Consider the following 20,618-nt stretch of genomic DNA (forward strand, 5'->3'; position numbering starts at 1 on the left):
GTCATGAAGAACGACATCTCTGATGAACATACCCTGTCTTTTGTTTGGGTAGGCGGCTTTTGTTAACTGTATCGGCTAGCAGATGATGATGGGCTCCAGGAAGACGTCACTGAGTGACTGAAAAACCAGGTGGAAGAATCTTTTGATGAAGGGATACAAAAACTCATCCAGATATGCAAGCGTCTCAATTTAATTAGCAACTATGTAGAAAAATAGTTTAAATATGTAGTTTCAGATTGTATGTAATAAATTCTTTTTCCAGCAGCTAAATCTTTTTTCTGGATAGCCTTTTATTTCATCTTTCTTATAGATAATGGATTCTTGAGTTTATATTGTTTTAAGCTACATGCTGAAAGTGCTAAGAACAATTATACAGTATTTCAAATTACAATAAAAAATTATCAGTTTCAGATATAACAACAAATAACCACAAAAAATTAATTATTAAATTTTGATGTGTCTAAAATAGTATCATTACTGTAGAATGAAATCTAAACACAATAAAAATACATTTTCTGTGTGTATGTGCATTTTTACCTCAAATAAAATTTTTTAATTAATTTTAGCAAACAAACAAGAACAAGATTCACTAGGAATCAGTACATAAAACAAAAAATATATTCTTTAAAATACAAAAGCAATAAAAAAATAAAAAATATACTTCAAAATGTCTTAATGCTTTTAAATATATTATGAAACAATTAAAATTCAAAATTCTCTATAATAAAACCAAGCATCACAAAATAAGGACCGACCATTAAATAAAATAATACATAACTTTAACATTTAAAGAGTGCCACAGCCATTTATAAGAATATTCTCCCAGATCAGGTTGTTTTTTATTATGTTTCAGAACTTTGTTAGAAACCAATAATAATATTTAGAACCATGACAATTAAATCAAGTTAAATTTTGAGACCTTTTTTCAAACAAATAACATTTCTGTCAGCTGTTGAATAAAATCTTTCTTTCAACCAAGTTTGAGGAACTAACACTAACTAGGTGCATTTACATATATTAAACCTAACATAGAATGACATTTAAAAGCTTTCATAGGTATAATATTACAACAGAACCTATATAAACCATAGAAAAAGGGGATGTTACGTTACATTTGGCATTTTTCAAAAATCACTGCCAATATTGACTCAGGGAAACAAACTGATAGTAAACACATAGCACCATAAACAAGAACTACTCAAACCAACACCAAATCCTGGCTACCAAGTAAATCTATTAATCTGATATGAATACATTAATTTGGGTTTCGTTACAGGAAATTTTTACAGAACAAAAATAAATTTAGCAATCAGAATTTAATGAAACCATTGTTACTGATGGCATCATTTCATTATGCCAAAAAAAAATAAAAATAAAGTAAGATTATTTATCATCTTATAGTAAACAAAGAAACAACCAAAGTCATACCTTTTTAATAGAACCATTTGATGTTCCAAGAAATATAACAGTGTGTCGTTCAGTTGTAGCTAATGTAACTGATGTAACCAGATTATTTGAAAAGTCAATAGCTGATGTCGTACTAATAGGGGCTACTCCAGAAATTTTCAGTCCAACTTCACAGAAGTTTAAAATATTCCCAGTTGTCTAAAAAAATAAAAAGTTCACAGATTATTAATAATGATCATAATAAACGTACTTCATATGCATTAAGCTGTAAACAAAAATTACTCACATTTTGAGACATATGAGCATGCATGTCACTTCTCAGAACACAACTAATAACTTCCGTACACAAGTTTTTATTAAATTTCATAATTGGATATCAGGTAAAAACAAATTTTTAAAAAGACAACTAATTACATTCTGTGAAGAAAGAGTACAGAACGCAGTTTTTTTTAAATATGCTCAAAATGTACACTTCCCACAATTTAAAAAAAACTAATATCATAAAATTACAGAATTTATAGTCTTTTATTTCCTAAAAACAAGACCATATTTTTAAAAAAAGTCATAATCAGAAACATCAAATTTTAAAACTTTGACACATCCCAGGTTTAAAATAAGTAAATGTTAAGTATGAAAGTACACTTTCTATCTTAACTGTGATATCCAAGCATGACCATTCTCAATTTTATGACATCAATGCCAGTTGTAACACAGATATAACAGTAATTCTCACAGAAACTTCATCTTGTTTGTGAAAAATCCAATAAAAATTATATAAAAGTTTAGAGTACAGGAAAGAAATTTTAGATTTTCTAAAAATCCTTACAACATTGGGCTAAACTTAAAAAGAATTGCTTTAAGTAACTATAAGGAATACAATATTATTGACACGTACAATGATTTTGCAACTAAATAACTCCAGGTAATTAACTAAACTAGAAACATCTACAGAAGTCGCTAAAAAATCAATCATAACTTATTAAATAATTAGTAAGTACACAAATGAGATCAATATGGCATTACTATATGAGCAAAAACATCATTGAAAGAAAAACGCTTGAAAAAAGGCTTGTTTTTGAAATTATATAATCCTGCGAACCACTTGATGCAACAAAATCAAGTTTAATAACATATTAAATCTTGTTTCACTGCTCTTTTCTTAATGATGTTGAGTAGCAGCTTATCTGAAGATTCCTACCAAAATTTCAGCCAATTAGAAATATATATTAATAATACCATTTTTTGTTTAGTTTCTGGAAATGGAAAATTCAACATTCTGTAACTTGAGGGATGTTTTTAAATAAAGTCTGTTTTGAAATCATTGCTGTAGCAATGAAGTGGGATCATCCCATGTGCAATGTTTCAATATGACCTAATACCAAGCTGTGTGATGATTGTTGTAATGTGCAAGCTATTTACTATGAATGCTATAACAGACAATCCCATCTGTAATAAGGTTCACTCCTATATGTAAATGTTTTGTTAGTAAAAAAACAAACTGAAATGAATTTACAAGCCGTTTTGATAGATTTATAGCCCAGATGTAATAAGTGATAAAGTCAGATAATGGTGTCTTTTATTTATGGAATGATGAACAAGCACTCAGGTTAACGTGTATACATGATTTAATAGTAACACAGTTAGTTAAATTAATGCGAGAGTTTGCGACAATCAGCAATTTAGTTTCAGAACTGAATAAATATTTTATACTCTGCAATACTACAACTTAGAGTAAACTTGGATACAACAAAACTGCGTATGAGATGAATACTAAAATATTAAAACAGATACAAGCAAGCAGAAATTTCTGGCTGGTTCAAATTTTTTTTCAAGTTTTGAAAAACAAGGAATGGGCTAATTGACCACATCACAACTAGAGATGAAACTTGGACTTCCTACACAAATGTAGTCTAAACAACAGTCAATGCAATGGTAACAATCATCTTCAAAAATGCAACTATAATAGTGCTTTTAAAAAACAAAATTCAGTAGAAAAAGTTTCTAAACTCAACTAAAAAATAAACTTTTTTTTTAGATGCCACCTCCATATTGAAACATAAAATCGTTTAAAATGACAGATTTATTAATATATGACATTCTTAGATAATATTACACAATTTCGTTCATAAAATTTATTAATAATATATTAGATCACTAAAACTCACTACAAAATATATACTAACTGAAACTTAACCACCAAAATACAGTAAACTTACCAAATTAACATCAATAATCAAATTTTTGTCGGATTCCGCGTCATCAATTGGTATTTAATTCAACAATTATATGAAAATTAATTATTTATTAAAAATTTTAAGAATTTGGAAATGCCTAAACTATTACCATTTATAATCCTGAAACTTGATTATGGACGAACAAGCACTGGGCCCTAACTGTACCCTAATATACCAATGTACCCACAAACAGATATCCTAATATAACAATTGTTAAAACAATAGAAATAATAAAATATAGTTCAAAAGAAAACCTCAGAATACACCAATGCATTAATCTCTATTATAAGGAGCATTAGTCTTCAAAATTACTTTAATATGAGAACAAATATTATTCACAAACAGAAGGATTACCAATGGGATCACCTATATCCCTCATTGTCTGAAATATTTTTACAAAATTTTGAAAGTAGAATAGTTCATGGTATATTACACATCAAGTACTATTATGGGTAAGATATGTAGATGATATTTTAGTCATGTATATCCCAATTACAAATAATGAAAATTTGATCATTGTAAATAAATTTAACAATTATAATAAAAGTTTAGAATTTACAAGCGAAATAAAAAATAATAGGAAAGTACATCTTTTAGATATTAAAATCACAATAGACAAAAACAATGTAACAGGAACATCAGATTTAGGAAACTCACAACAAATAGTATTAGAATACATTAAGTTCTAAACACCCACAGTCACAAAAAATTAATTCATATAATAAGAACTATATTCAGAGCTATTAATTATACAAAAAATAAAAATAAACTTATTATTAATATTAAATAAAAACAAATAGCAATATTTAATGGTTTTGATGATAAAATTGTAGAAAGAATTTAAAAAAGAGTAAAATGTAAAATGTACTATCATAATTTTACAAAAATATGAGATATATCTCTAAAGTAAAGACTCCTGTGAAATTTCTTTCTTTAAGGTTGGCGAACCTGTGTTGTCCATGGCCATGCTAATAATGTACACACTGCATTGTTGTCTGTACATTGTTGCGTTGTAGTATCTTTGATTACATCCAAGTTATTACATTATAAAATGAATAGGAAAATCGATGTTGCTGTCAACCGTAAAATATGTGAAGTCATACATTTTTTAAACCATCAAAATATTAAGCCGGCTCAAATTCATAGGCAGTTGGTTGCTGTGTATAGTGATAATGTAATGACTCAAGGAAACATCCGAAAATGGTGTGAAAGGTTTAGAAATAAAATGAATGTGCTTGATGAAGAACGTTTGGGGAGGCCCTCGATAATCACCGAGGACTTGTTGAAACACATCTATGATGAAATCAGAAAAGATTGTTGCTCAATGATTTCTGACCTGGCCCTTCTTTTTCCTGGTGTTTCAAGAGCTGTTATCAGTTGCATTGTTCGTGACCATTTAGACTTCAGAAAGGTTTGTGCACGTTGGGTGCCGCACATCTTAATGAAATGTCATTAAAAAATCCCAACGGGATTGCTTTAGAATTTTTGATGCACTACACAGAAAAAGGTTATGAGTTCCTCAATTCAATTGTTAACAGCAATGAAATATGGATCTCGTATTACACACCAGAGACAAAACACCAGTCAAGTGAATGGCGCAATCTTCAATCACCAACCAGACCAACAAAGGTCAAGCTACAGCCATTTTGATGCAAACTGATGGCCACAGTCTTTGGGATCAGTTTGGCATATGCTAATTGCTTTCATGCCATGTAGAACTATAAATGCAAAGCCTACTGTGAAACTCTATGTAACGGTGCACCATTCAAAAACGGCATCGTGGGTGGCCAATCATGCAGCAGGACCGATGGCATGTTCTGCTGCTTGATAATGCACATCCTCATGTTACAGATCCGACATGTGATTTACTGAGAAAACTTGAATGGGAAATTTACGATCACCTGCCAAATAGTCCAGACTTAGCTCTTTCTGATTACCATTTGTTTGGGAACTTGAAAGAGTGATAAGCAATTCGCGGGTGACGATGAACAAAAAATGCTCTTAATCAGTGGCTAAATGGGCTGGTGGCAGAACAATATGACGAGGATATATTCAAACTGGTGTATCGCTATGATAAATGTCTTAATTCTTGTGGCAATTATATAGAGAAGTAGTATAAGGTAAGTAGTTTAAGAGAAATAAAAAATGTTTCTTAAGTTTTCAGAATAAATTTTTTTACAATGAAACGGTCTTTACTTTAGAGATAACCTCTCGTACCACAGAAAAATAACAGAGAGATTAGTAACAGTTTTTACCTTAAATACAATTAAACAAATAAAATAATAGAAAAAATTACTAACATTTATGATAAAAATAAATATAGAAAAACAAATAAACCAAATAACCACACTATAAAATATTTAAGGTATAACAATAAAACCAAATAACCACACTATAAAATACAAGGGCTATTCAGAAAGTAAGGAACGTTTCCACCTGACGCCGCCAGGCGCGCGCCAATCGTGTATATATTGGAGTGCTCGTGCTCGGCACCTCAGTCAGCGTCCAGCCGTGATAACGGGAACATCTCCACAGCACTGCCCGTTTTTTATATACAAATTTGAAATGTGTGCTGCAATCGAAAATCCTGCCAGTTGTGAGGTGTGGTCTGCGATTCGTTTTTTGTTGGCAAAAAACTTAAAACAAATAGAAAACCGCCGTTTCACAATAACTGAGCTTTCTCTATGTTTCCCAAAAGTTTCACGGACTTTATTGTTTGAAATTGTTTCACAGAAGCTAGGCTACCACAAATTTTGTGCAAGATGGGTGCTTCACTGAGTGGTTGAGATCACAGGCGGCAGAATTCTATGACACAGGAATTTCAAAGCTTGTCCACCGCTATGATAAGTGTCTGAATTTGTATGGTGATTATGTTGAAAAGTAGTATTTTAGTTCCTCTTTCACATGTATATAATAAAGTTTTTCTTGTACTTGGTTTTTTAAAATTCCAAAACGTTCCTTACTTTCTGAATAGCCCTCGTATTTAAGGTATAACAATAATAAAAATAATAGAGGACTTAAGAGGAATATACAAAATTAAATGTACTGAATGTAATAGTATTTATATTGGTAAAACTAACAGATCATTTAAAAAAAGGTTTACAAATCATTACACTGCTTAAAAAAACAAGAAAAGGGGTATATTTAACACAGACAACCATTGTTTGCTGTGTATACATAGTATTACATACTGTGAAGACAATTTAAAAATTTTTGAAGCTTGTAATAACGATAAAAAAATGAATATACTTGAAAGATATTGTATTTATAAATTTAAACGAAAATATAAAATGATAAACCACCAAATCACATTTGAAGATTATGATTTAATTACAAACATAATAAATTATGACAATTGGCAACAATAATATTATAAACAAAATAAAGTATGACATTTTAAATTTGCATCATTCCAGAGATGGGCAGCAAAGTTGCATGTTCAACCATAACAATTTTCAGTATTATAAAGTGATAGTTTAGGCATTTCTAGATTTTTAAAAAGTTTAATAAATGATTAATTTTCAATTAATTGTAAAACTGAATACAATCTGATGATGTGAGAGCCCACGAAAATTGATTATTGATGTTAATTTGATAAGTTTATTTATCTATTTACTGTGTTTTAGTGTTAAGTTTCAATTAATATTGAATTTAATCAGCACAGTAGTCAGTATGTCGATGAATTATTTTAATTTTCAAGATATATACATACACATGTATAAAACAACAAAAAAGGAATGTTTTCTTGAAATACATTACATCTAACAATAGTGAATATAAAAGGTTTAATACAATATAAAACTAAAATTTTCCTCACCACGTGATTCATAAACAATTCTTCAAATAGCCTTTTTTCTTTGTTGATAAAAATCACAATTAATGACTAATTAAAAACCAACTTTCATTATAATTTATATAATTACACAAACAAAAACATTTAATAACTAGAAAACAATTAAGATTTAATATTAGATAAAATTATTACTGAACAAATTATCTTGAAATCACTTAATTACATAAATGTGCAACATACTGGTCCAATCTAATATAACAGTGAATTATTTATGAGAAAAATTATATACTCTGAAAGATAAAACTAAACAATAAGAAAAGAAGATAATCAATCCAGAAAGGGAAAAGATATAAAGATAGGAAATGTTAAATTATGACAAGTTCTATCAAGTAAGTAACACACATGTGTCTCAAACAAAACAAGTAATGTAACGAGCCTACTTAAATTTAAACATAAACGTACTAAGAGATAAACTATATCCGCTCTGTAAATTTAGCACCCAAGCATCAGTCACACTAATGAACAATTCAATCTGAATTAATTTATACAAAACAAAAATGTAAACCAGATTTCACTCTAAATAAATTTATGCAAAACATCAATGTAAACTGTTGTTCTTTTACTCATGTAGCTAGAATAACAAAGTTAAATTTAATAAAATCAAAAATCCTATGCCAAAATGTGAAATAAATAAGTTATACCAAATACACAAAATCATTCAATATTAAATCTAGTGATGCAGGATATAAATAGCAAACGTCAATAAAATTAATAATATAAATTCAAAATATTTTAACAGGTATATCTTTTTTTAATTGTAATTTAAAAATAGAACTATTATATAGAAGGAGGATACAGCAAACTGGAAGTAAAAAATAAATCAGCTATGAGGCCAATATTATTGTATGGAAATGGAATACTGGCTCTGTAACCTAAATGATAAATGACAAAAAAAGGTTATAAAAATAAAATGCTCTGCTGTTCAGGTAGAGTTGTATTCAGAATAAAATGTAATACAGGTGGTATTCAGAATCAGTGAATACATACATCACTAATGATGTAAGTAACAAGGATTAGAAAAGGGAGATTATGTCAGTTTGAACATATATTCAAAAGTAACAGTTATGCTATGCAAAAGAAGGCTCATGAAAATACAATTGCTTCAAAGGAGAGGGCTGATCGATAATGGATTTTGTCATGAGGCAGAAAATGCAAAACCCACACTGCATTGAATACAGGAAAATTAAGAGGGTTAATCCATACCACTGATCTCATATGAAGCAGCACAATATGAAGGAAAAATATTTAAATAAAAATTATCATCGTTTTTAAAATTAAAAAAAAAATTACTTACACCAGCCTTTGGACAGTCGCCATCCAAAATTAAGCCAGACACATAACCCATATTTCGATATTTTGTGCTTCCATTAAAACACATATGTATATTTTCATTAAACTTTGCTTCGATGTCGACCATACTATAAATACAGATGGCTGATTTAGATAACGGTTCATTAGTAATGCTTCGGCTTGGAGAAAAACTTCCCACCAAGATAAAATCACCAGAATCTATTCCCAAACCTACAGCAAGGTCATCACCAGATGCAGTCACTTTTGCATCCTGGATTAAATTATAGTTAACTGTCTGACCACCAGACTTTACTAAACACTGTAATGTCACTTCAGTATAACTATCATAATTGGCATCATTGATACAAACACGAGCTAAACGTGTTACATAACCCATCTCTTCCTGACCTGGCAGATGCGACTGTTTTTGTACGATCACAAAATATGCATAATCACTAGAATTAAAACCATAAACGTACTTAACAAGGAAATGATCACGATATTTAACATCTATTCGAAGAAGGGATTGTTTAGAGAATGAGTACTCAGCTATTTCCAAATTATAAAGACGGCGACTAGCAATAGCAGGGACATCATGCCGAAACTCTCCATTATTAGTAAAAGTAGTTCCTACATAAAGAACATTGGAAGGTCCCCAACGATTATAGTCTTCAGGGCCGATAAAAGCATAAGTTGAAGACATTTCATCATTAGCTGCAATACTCATAGGAATAAACTGACTCGGAGATGAAATATTGTTCACTTTATACTTTTCACAAGCTCCTTGCAAAACTGAACCGCATGCAATAATAGTTCTTGAATCTGAATCAAGCACTAATATTTTATTCACATTATCAGTCGAGGATTTTTCAATTTCAGGAGAATCACATCCGCGTGCATGGCACAAAGCACTGTCTTCTTTTGGACCCGTTACAACGCATTCTTCTAAATTAAGTGAAGAATCCAACTGTATAAGTCTATTTACTCCGCCCAGATACACTTTGCCTGTATTGTGATCCAAAGCCAAATGATTCAACCTGGCTGAACAGTTGTCATTCGCATCATTCACTGCTGGAAAATGGGCTATGATGGGACCACTGCTATTCCCTCCCACTCCCACCAAGTAGACGTATAAAACCACTGCAGTAGCCACCACGCCCATTCTGTGCAGTGGCGGCTGGCTTCTAAGAGCACATCTCCACCCCTAAAAAAAAAACACAAAGTAAAACGATTAGTCTAAAAATTTTAAGTAATAGTTTAAATCAAATTCATTAAGTAATGACAGTAATTATGCTATTAGTAATTTTTTATCATTATAAAAGCTTATAGGATAAAATCATATCTAAGCTATGAAATATATTTATCTTGATCAGAGATAGAATTTATGTTATCAGTATTTGAACTTCATCTAATCAATAAAATGAATAATTCATCAAGTATTCCTGAACTCTATGAAACTTGAGACAACAAAAAGTTAATATTTTGCAGTAACCGAAGCATCATTTTCTATCCTTTCCATTCAGGGATTATATTCTCAATATGTATTCCATATGATAAAGTTGAACTACCTGTCTACACAACCTTCTCAAAGTATAAACCCCCTAAATATTGTCACGAAGCAAAATTTTAAAAAATCCTCTTTGCCTTAAATTTTAAGAATATTTTTAAGATTATTTTTTACTTTGAGATATGAACTGTCAACCTAATTCTTAAGTATTTTCAACAACTTCAGCCAATTATAATAAAATTTCTTGAATTATACTGCTGACATACTGAATTCAACATTCACCAGCTCTACTCAAATATCATATTAAACTGCTCAACTTCCAGCCATTCTGATTCTTTTATATCTATATTTAATTAATATTAACTTATATTTTCATTAAAATGTAGTTTATGATACATTTTTATTCAGTGTTTTTTTCTAATTCCAAAAAAAATATTTACTTAAAAATTCAAAAATGCACTGTACCAGCAGAGAACCATAAATTAAAAATAGCCACCATTCAAATTATCTTAACTGGCAAAAATTCTGAGTACAATGAAATCTCAAACAATAGATACTCCACAAAAACAATTAAAACATCCTGAGAGTATAAATATTAATGTAATTATGACTAAGATGAGATGTCTAAAGAGATAACTTATGCTGCTAAAAACCTAATGCCATTAAAGCAACAGTGAACCTGGTGCTTTAATCTGTTTTCTCACAAAAAATGCGATGAAAGAGTTTACAATGTTTGGAGAAATACTAAGGTAAATTAATAATAAATATAAAAATATTGATTAATAAAAGACAGAATAATCTATGTACAAAACAAAATGTTACCTTATCACTATAAGAGTTGTCTTTTCATTTGTTCCCAATAATCACAAAAACTACTGAACCAATAATTACAAAATTTTAACTGTAGCTTCTTATGAACCATGGAATTTTTACCACATTTTAAACCTCACCAATCTCACTAGTATATAAATTATAAATAAAAAATAAAATAAAAAAAACAGGTAAATAAATAACCTACAACTTCATCTACTAAATTTAATGTCACTGTCAACATCGAACATTGTCTATGTCAGCATAGACTTCTTCAGATGGTTGTTACAAAAAGATCAATAAGTATTATTATTGTAATATACGTAAAAACAAATTAATCTGATAATGAAATTAATGGGATAATGTTAATGAAATATTAACATATTTAAGAAACTTTTTCTGGTTTGAATTCTGAATTTGATGCTGATAAATATTTATTCAGAAATTTATGCAATTTTGTAGTTATTTAATGTCACTGTCTAATCTGGCAGCGGCCCGCAGGAACCATCCTCATATGAGTAAAGTAGCACTAATACATAAATAATGAAAGTTCAGCTTACCAACAATTATAAAATGTTTAAATATATTCTAGCGCTTTCAGATTATCATCCATTCTCAGGAATATCCATATAATAACGTTAAATTTTTTTTTTTGTTATAACTATTCACTTAAAATAGTAAAAAACAGAATAAAATGAAATAAAATAAAATAAACCGAAATTTTATATGTACATGACAATTGATTGTCATTGTATTAAAAGAATAGCAAGTTATATATGTTAAAGTAGAAACATGTCATGTCAGTAAATAATCTCAATTGTTATGGTAGTTTGAAATGAAATCAGTTTGGCCAACCTAATAATCATTAATTATTGTTTATAATTTGTTTGAATAGAATGTCATTATTGAATTTAGTTTATTCAATCATCAGTTTATTGTTTAAATGAATGTAAAATTTCTCTAAAATATTAGTTTTATAAAAATTAATAGTATATTCCAATACATAAATAGAATTGTTTGGATTATAATAATGTTTGTACTCCAAAATATGTTTAGCAAAATTAGAACGATCTTTTTTTTTTTTTACATAGTTAATATATTCTTTGATTACCTAACTATTATATGGAATTAATCTATTTTTAATAAAATATTTAAATCATTTGAATTGAAAACAGAATATTTAACTAATAATAAATTATATAAATAACAAAGATCCTTTTAATACAATAAAACATAATAACAAATATAATATTTAGACAAACAAGGAGTGAATGCATGTATGTGTGTATATATATATAATTATTTAATATTAATGATGAGGGAATTTAATTGTACACTCATTTCACATCTTAATACATTCATAAGATATTCACAGCATCCACTAAAGTGAACAGATTCGACTCTGTGCCCAAAGCATTAAGTAATAATGTAATATATCTAATGTAATATATATATATATATATATATATAATATCTATAATGAATTATATATGTAAAATTTTCTATGATTATATAATTTCTCAAAACACTCACAATTTATAAACAATTTGTAAAAATAATATGAAACTTCAATTGCCGTGAATTAATTTAGAAATTTCCATACAAGAAAAAAAAATAACTTGAATAGTTTTAAAAGACAGTAACAAACTTTACTAACCAGAAGAAAGAAGACTACTTATCACATAAAGTAACTTAATTTAAAGTTTCTTTTATGCCTAATTGGAAAAAAATGCAATATTCTTCGAACTGAGCAATACAGATAAATATTAACATACCAGCTTATACTGAATGATCTAAAAAAAAAATTATCTTAAGTAATTAGTTTTACATTCAGCTATATACTATGAAATAAATCATATTTGATCGACACAAAGATCATAAGTCAAAAAGTTAAATTATTTATCATCTTTTTTTATCCATCATTAATAGCATTTAAACACACCAACACAAAAAAACCCACTCACACAAACACATATAAATATATATATATTTTATACATGTGTGTGCACGTGCATGCGCACACACACACACACACTTATAACTTCCTCATTTTTTATAGAAATAATAAATAGGAACTAGAGATAATAGCCCAACAAAAAAACCAAACATAAAAATTAATTCTTTTACAATCAAAGAAAATATAAACAGTACTTCACATTATAATAAACAATGTTCTCTCTAAGCAAAGGTCATTTCAGAAATTGACATTTTTTGTCCTAAACTTCTTAATTTCCTTTCCTTTTTTTTATATATATATTATCTCTTGTTACTTCTTGGTGCTCATAAATAGTATTTAAATATAGTACAACCTTCGTGAAAAGAAGAAATGAAGGAGGGCCAGTAGTATTAAATCATACTGACAAGTTTTTTTATCAGTCTAAGAATTCCTCCATAAAATGAAAATGGAAACAACATGGTTGGCTTATTGAATTCATACAAGTGTAAACTATGAGCAGACATGTCAGTATTTTGACATCAGTCTATAATAATTTACCCATAGGCATTAGGAACATTAAAAAATTCTCCTTATTAAAAAAAAAACCTGTATTTCATTCCTAAAGGTCTTATTCTTTGATTTAAAATTCAATAAGTAATTGATAAATGACTGAAATTATAACATTATACAGTTTATAATTTTGTCATCTCATATATAATTTTTTATACATATTTTTCATCAACTCATTTGATTAGTTTGGTGCCCAGTGTTCATGTTTTGCTACCATAAACCATTAACTCAAAACAATCCCTTTTTCAAAATTTGTTTTATAATTCCTTTCTAATTCCTAGAGCTGTACTTCATAACAATAAGCTTCTTTTCTCTATCAACATTTTTCCTTGCTTCTGACAGTCTGGTTTTGTTCTGTACTTTTACTTTGTAACCTTACTAAAATAAAATATTTCAGTAAAATATGTTCCCTATCTTAAACTTTAATTCATCATTATCCTCCTTTTTATCATATTTTATCAAAAATGTTTTAGTAATTACTTTTATACTGAATTTCTTTTAAACAAAAAAAGAGTTATATCAATTCATTACTTTACTACATTGTTGTTCGTTTCTGCTAAAAGAATATCATCAGCAAATTTTTTAATTTTATAAGATTACTATTCTTTCTACAATTTATCCTATAATTTCTGTATTTTAAGCAGTTTGATAAGCATATTGTAAATCAATGAGGGAAAGCAACATCTGTAAATATATATATCACTCTTGCATTATAAATTCAAAATGTTTCGACTCATTCATGCAACTGACAACTATTTACAGATTTTTTTCAGGAGAGAGGAAAGGAAAAATTCTATATATTACTTTCTTCATTTATGAAACAGAACTTCTCTACACTTCAGAAGTGCAATTTACAAGTAAAATACACAAAATTAGTCACGAAAAAATAAAACTTTACAACAATTTTACCATAAATAACTGCCATTGTACTAAATGCAGCTAACAATTTATAAATACTTATGCTGCACACAGCAACGCATTCAAACAAAACCATTACACCAAACATGAAATAACAACAATAAATAAGAGGAAGCACAACAAGAGATCAGCACACTCTTTGATACAACACTTTTAATGGAGGTGCTTTGTGCCTCCATCTTTCTTTGGAGGTACTTCAAAAAGAAGAGCATATATTATCCTGGCCATAATTTTTTTAATAAATTAGCAAAAATATACAAAAATGATAAAATTATTAAAAAATTTAATTTTTTTTAAAATGATTATAATTAATCATTTTTATTTCTTAAATGACGGAACCGTATATATAAATGCTAAAGTTTGTCTGTTTGTTTGCTTACAACTGCATCACACAAGAACCAACTGACTGCTCTAAAATTTTCAGTTATCCCAGTTCCCAGCTATCCAAGTTATCTCAGGGAAGGTTTTAAGCCACAGATCATGATTCTACTCCCCTTGGAAGTGAAGTTGTGAATTGAAAATATTTATTAAAGAAGAAAAATGAATCCTTTTACTTCATTATATTTCTGTCACTATGGCAAAAGACATATAATATATATAATAAATATAAGAAGTAAAATGACTAATTCTTTTTTCTATAACGAATATCTGTAAAATATTTAATACTCACACAACTATAATTACTACTATTCAGTCTATTGTAATTTATTTATTTTTTTAAAGTATTTATAAAATCTTTATACTTCCTTCACCATTTCTTCTCTTTTCTTTTTTGTATATACTGTCCTATTGTTAGTACAGTATACTGTACTATTGTTAGGGATGTAGAGGGTATACTGAAATGAAACGACTAGCACTAGATAGGGAATCTTGGAGAGCTGCATCAAACCAGTCAAATGACTGAAGACAAAAAAAAAAAAAAAAAATATACTGTCCTTTTTCATTATTAATTCTTCTTCTTCCTTCTATAGTTTTTCAATCTTTTTCATTAGGCCCTCTAAGAAGAGATCAAATCTAGGACGATCATCAAGTGCCTCTAGGTGTAGCCAGATTTCACAAGAAACCAAAGAGAAAAGAGATCAGTGATGGGAGGTTGAATGAGTTCACACTTTGACCAGTAGAGTAGCCGAATCAGAGGAAGACCAACAACACAGTTGAAGGCTGAACGAGTGCGTGCTTCAACCAGCAAAGCAGCTGAGTCGGAAGAAATGCGATAACAACTTAGAAGCTGACCGAGTACCACTTCAACCAGCAGAGCGGCCAAATCACTTTTTCTTATAACAAATATGGTATATCCTGAAGTACTCAGTACAGTCATAAAATTGTATTTAATCATCATTGAAGAAGATTAAACCTACCCTATATTCCTTATTGTCATGTATTATTTGTTAAATAAAAAATAATTTACGTCAAAATATTCATTGCAGTCCACTACATATTACCATAAACACACTGTAACACATACAGAAACTTCTTCTCTCTCTCTCTTTATGTGTGTGGGTGGGTGTGTGTGTGTGTGTGTGTGTGTGTGCACATGCGCTTATACAGAAGTTTCTCTATCTCATAATCATGATAATGAATGTGTGAGTGCTAAATGGTCAGGTGAACGAAGCAATCTCCGACTAGCTAGTAATATTTTAAAACACTAACTTTTATAAGTTTTCATTGTTTAAATTATGCTTAATTTGTTACTTTGCTTACATTTTGTTAAAGAATAAAAATATTTTTTTTAATTCTAATTTAAACTGATGAAATTTTTTAGAACAAAAAAAATTTGTTGGAAACAAACAAAAATCGTAATAAGTAAAAAATGAAAATATCACATCAAATATACATAATATATGCTGTGAGCGGAAAGTAAAAATAGAAGAAAATCAGCAGGCTCTACTTTTTTTCCGCTGGCTTTTCTTCAGATTATATGATACTAATATAAATTTAAAAATATAAAAAGAAAAATTTTGGTTTAACTAGTAAACAAGATTTAACAAGAAGCAAAAATAATTCAGTCAAATATCTCCAAAAACCCCAAACAATAACCCAAGAAATCAAAAATAATTTAAATTAATTTAGATACAATGAGAGAATATTAAATACAGCTATACATATACATATATATATATATACACTGCTATTATTTTTCTTTTATTTATATATACAAAACTTTGTATATTTAAAACAAAGAAAAGAAAATAAGTGCATCCTTTCGCACACTTCACAAATTAGTTTGGTAATACTAGTAATAATCCACTATAAACAGACTGACAATACGCATAATATACAAATATTGAAAATAAGAATTAAAAATATGACAAAGAAAATGAAAGATAAATCTGAAAGTTTTTTGCAAGACTGAATCTGAATAAATTAAAAAAAAATTAATTATTCATTAAAATAGCTCATACAATAAAAACATCCATCACAATTTAAAGCACCTTTAGCTAAAATTTTATTCTTATAAAAATATATGAAATTGTATCACAGAAACGTTCTATTCGCCTATTTCTGAAAACACGTCAAGTTAAACAGACAACTAATAACACAAACATCAGTAAATTCTACAACAAAAAAAAACAAACACTGCCCAATAAGATAACTTAGAAACTGATGAAGTGTTTCATTTATCGTAATGATTAAAACATAAAAATAATAATGAAAGATTTTCAATCATATATCTTAGTGAAATCCTATCACCCATTATAATCATTTATAATAATAAACAACGAGATTATGGGAAAACATACAACTCACAGATGAGTTAAGTTAAAAGAACATAAGTGTGTTCAGACTGAAGTACAGCATAATGAGAAAATAAAATCTTTCTAGCCCTACAATACACTATAAAATAAGCATAAAATTATGCTGGTAGGCACTGTTGTCAACTCCTGAAACTAGAAAAATTCACACAATGCAGTCACATCTCACACTTAAGACAATGTTAGAAAAAAATTTTTTTTTTTTAAACATAACATAAAATGATATTTATATTACTTGAACAAAAAATCTTATGAATTATTTACAATCTAAAAACATTTTTTATACATTTATTTTATCTCTAGTTTGTGCCAAAAAGCAAACTCAATCATATAATTTCACATCTCCACCTAATCCCCTTTTTATAAAATCTATAAAAATAAAATAATCTTAAGGAAAAAATATTCAAATAGATTATTTTAAATGTATACTTTATTTCTAGTAAAACTGAATTCATTTGTTGAAATTACTTTTAATTTTTAAACAATTTTTTAAATGTAGTCACTGGCTTTGTTTATAACAAATAAGAATCTATCATTTCTTACGATTAGTTTAATTTTTTTTTTTTTGTTTAATATAAAACTAGAAGTTCTCCAATAAAACAAAGAAAGGTGTAAATTTGGAAAAGCAGAAGTCAATAAGAATGTACAATTAATTATTTTATGTATAAAATATATCTCTCATTATATGGGGTTTTCTGTAACATGCTATGAAAAATAAAATTACATTTTGAATGCACCACCATAGCTAATTTTGAAATCCACCTTATTCAAATTGGTAGAAAACAAATTTATTTTTAATTTTTTCCATTCCAAATTAGCCAATTAACTGTCTATAAATAAACATGAATCGATAGATTAAACTAAAAAAAAAAGATGTAATTTTAATAACAATTACCAAACCCAAAGTTAAATTACAAATATAATTTTAAAAAATTCAACAGAAAAGTAGTATGTATATTGAAAAAATATTAGTTTTAATTTTAATTCATAAAGCTGATGAATATGTTCCATGTGTATTATGTGGATAAGTCTTATCACCAGATCCTAGACAATATATTAGGCGTGGTTCATGGGTTTTCCCAATTGCACAAATAAATATTGTTGGCAACTGTACTTAATGGTTAACAGTTAAATTTATACAAAATGGAATAACATATTTCTCCACACAAGAATTCTTCTTCTATGCAATAATTAATTAGATAATTATAGCTTTACATAACTTCTGATTTGGTAAATACTCAATGCAATCACCAAGAAATTATATTTAAAGGAAATAATTAAGAAACACATAGATTGATCAATGTGTATATTCAGATGTTATAAATAAAATTGACAGCTACAGCAAGAATAAATTTAGACAGAAAGAAGCAAAGTAATAGTTACAGAAGGCAAACAAAAAACACTTCACCTATGTTTGGTAGGTAAAGAAAAAAAGTTCCTCATCTGTTAACATAATAAACAGATATAGGAAAATGGTAAAATTATTGGCAAATCTAACAGCATTTATAAAAAGTGTACACAACAGTCAATGTCATAACCAAATTTCATTTTCCTGGACAATCATGTAGTGCTAATCAAAGTTATTAAAGTAGCCACCTATCACACTTCCCCCCATCTATAAGTGCCAAATGCTTATGCAATTTCATAGAAAAAATGTAACAAAAAAATTACATTAAACCATAATTGAGTACTAAAACTAATGCTAAATGTTTGTATATTTTTAATAGTTAAAATAATTATTAATGAAAGGTATATGTTTTTATCAATAAAAAAAATTCAGTAAAATAAAAAATTAATTAGAAAGTAAAAAACAATTCAAAATTTCTGTCCTAGAATATTACAATAAATCCAGTTGTAAATTTGAATCAGTTTAAGTTGCAACTAGTGTTCTTATTTACTTTTTCCTACAAAACAACATGGAAAACAAAATCTTAAGATATGAAACATGAATCTAATAGTTTAAACAAGCTCATGGAAATAGAGTCAAACAAATTACGAAATTTAAAATGGCAATATAATATAAACACAAAAAAAATTCTAATTAAAAACAGGATTGCCTCTTTATTCGCTGAACGCATATCGTGATTCTGAAGAGAAAAATAACCTAACAGTAAAACTAACAAACTACCAATAAAATAATAAAAACAAGTGTAATTATTATAAGTTCTTAAATATTGATCATTTGATATAAATAATCTAGTGTAAATTTATTATTCGATGGCATAAGAATATTATAATAATATTAACTTCGGTAATGAGATCAGAACAATTCAATGTCTTATATTTAAATTCACATTATAATCAACATAATGAAATCAAAAGAAAATTATTAAAAATAAGCTACTTACCAATGGCCTTCTGAGGCCAGACCTTACTTGGCCTCAGGCCACAATGTTAAGCCCATGGGCTTATTTTATGTTTTTCCAACTTAATGCCTTTGTTACACACAACACATCTACAATCACGTATAAAGTTTCATAAAAATATCTGCAGCCATTCCAAATGCTTACACATTTCATCAAAACGTTGGACATCAGAAAATATTACGTATAATACACTAACTAGAAATGCAATGACTAATACTATGAAATATTATGGTTACTCATTCAGAACACCACTGTGATCACCATTCACCATTATCAAAACGCGAGGAGATTTATTTTATTTACCGTGCTTCTAGATAATAACTGCAGTATTATATAAACGTTAATCTTCTACATATCAACGATACTCAAATTTTACTTATTGCTTTTATTTAAATCGATTAATTTTCTAAAGCGTACTGTTAAAAAAGGTATAAATTAGGCCCTAATAGCACGACCGTGCTAGGATGCAGCTGACACGCATTTTTCTTGAAAGAAACACACAGCGTAAACACAATGAAATTAAATAACACATAGCTTATTTTAAAGCCACTCAAATACATATATAATCAAAGCTGTCTGATGCTACTAACTTCAAAACCTATCGTCATTCAAGGCCTTCGAAGGATACACGACCGCCATTTTACTCCAACACAGCCAGTAAACCTATAAATAACATGAACGCCCAGAGTTCATAGGCCAAAAACCTTCATATCCCTGAGGTCAGATAAAATACAAATTTATAAATTTAATTTAATATGTTTTTAAGAGAATAAACCGATAAGATTTTTAAAATAATTTCATAAGTTTTGTAGTATTTTATATAATGAATCAATGCTGTCAAACCAATGGCATTTACATATTTTTTATATAAAGTTAAATAATGACTTAAAGACAAAAAGAGAAGAATATTTCAACCCATACACTAAATTATTTGCCGTTTAATTTATTTAAAATAATTACAACAAGCTAACGAA

General features: G+C 28.1%; 1 protein-coding gene across 3 annotated transcripts in view; it reads right to left on the bottom strand.

Moving 5' to 3' along the window:
* PlexB (plexin B) overlaps positions 1-20,283 on the bottom strand; it is a 113,597-nt gene extending 93,314 nt beyond the window's left edge. For all 3 annotated transcript variants that reach the window (XR_012756064.1, XM_075362654.1, XM_075362655.1), the window contains exons 1-3: positions 19,627-20,283; positions 8,789-9,988; positions 1,429-1,605 (exon numbers count right to left, since the gene is read on the bottom strand). Coding sequence is in view for 2 of the 3 variants with exons in the window: in XM_075362654.1 (XP_075218769.1) it covers positions 1,429-1,605; positions 8,789-9,946 (1,335 nt within the window). In the remaining variant the exon portion in view is untranslated. The remainder of the gene's footprint in view (positions 1-1,428; positions 1,606-8,788; positions 9,989-19,626) is intronic.
* Positions 20,284-20,618: the final 335 nt, after the last annotated feature.

The sequence above is a fragment of the Lycorma delicatula genome, chromosome 4 (assembly GCF_047948215.1).
Source record: "Lycorma delicatula isolate Av1 chromosome 4, ASM4794821v1, whole genome shotgun sequence".
NCBI classification, from domain to species: domain Eukaryota; kingdom Metazoa; phylum Arthropoda; class Insecta; order Hemiptera; family Fulgoridae; genus Lycorma; species Lycorma delicatula.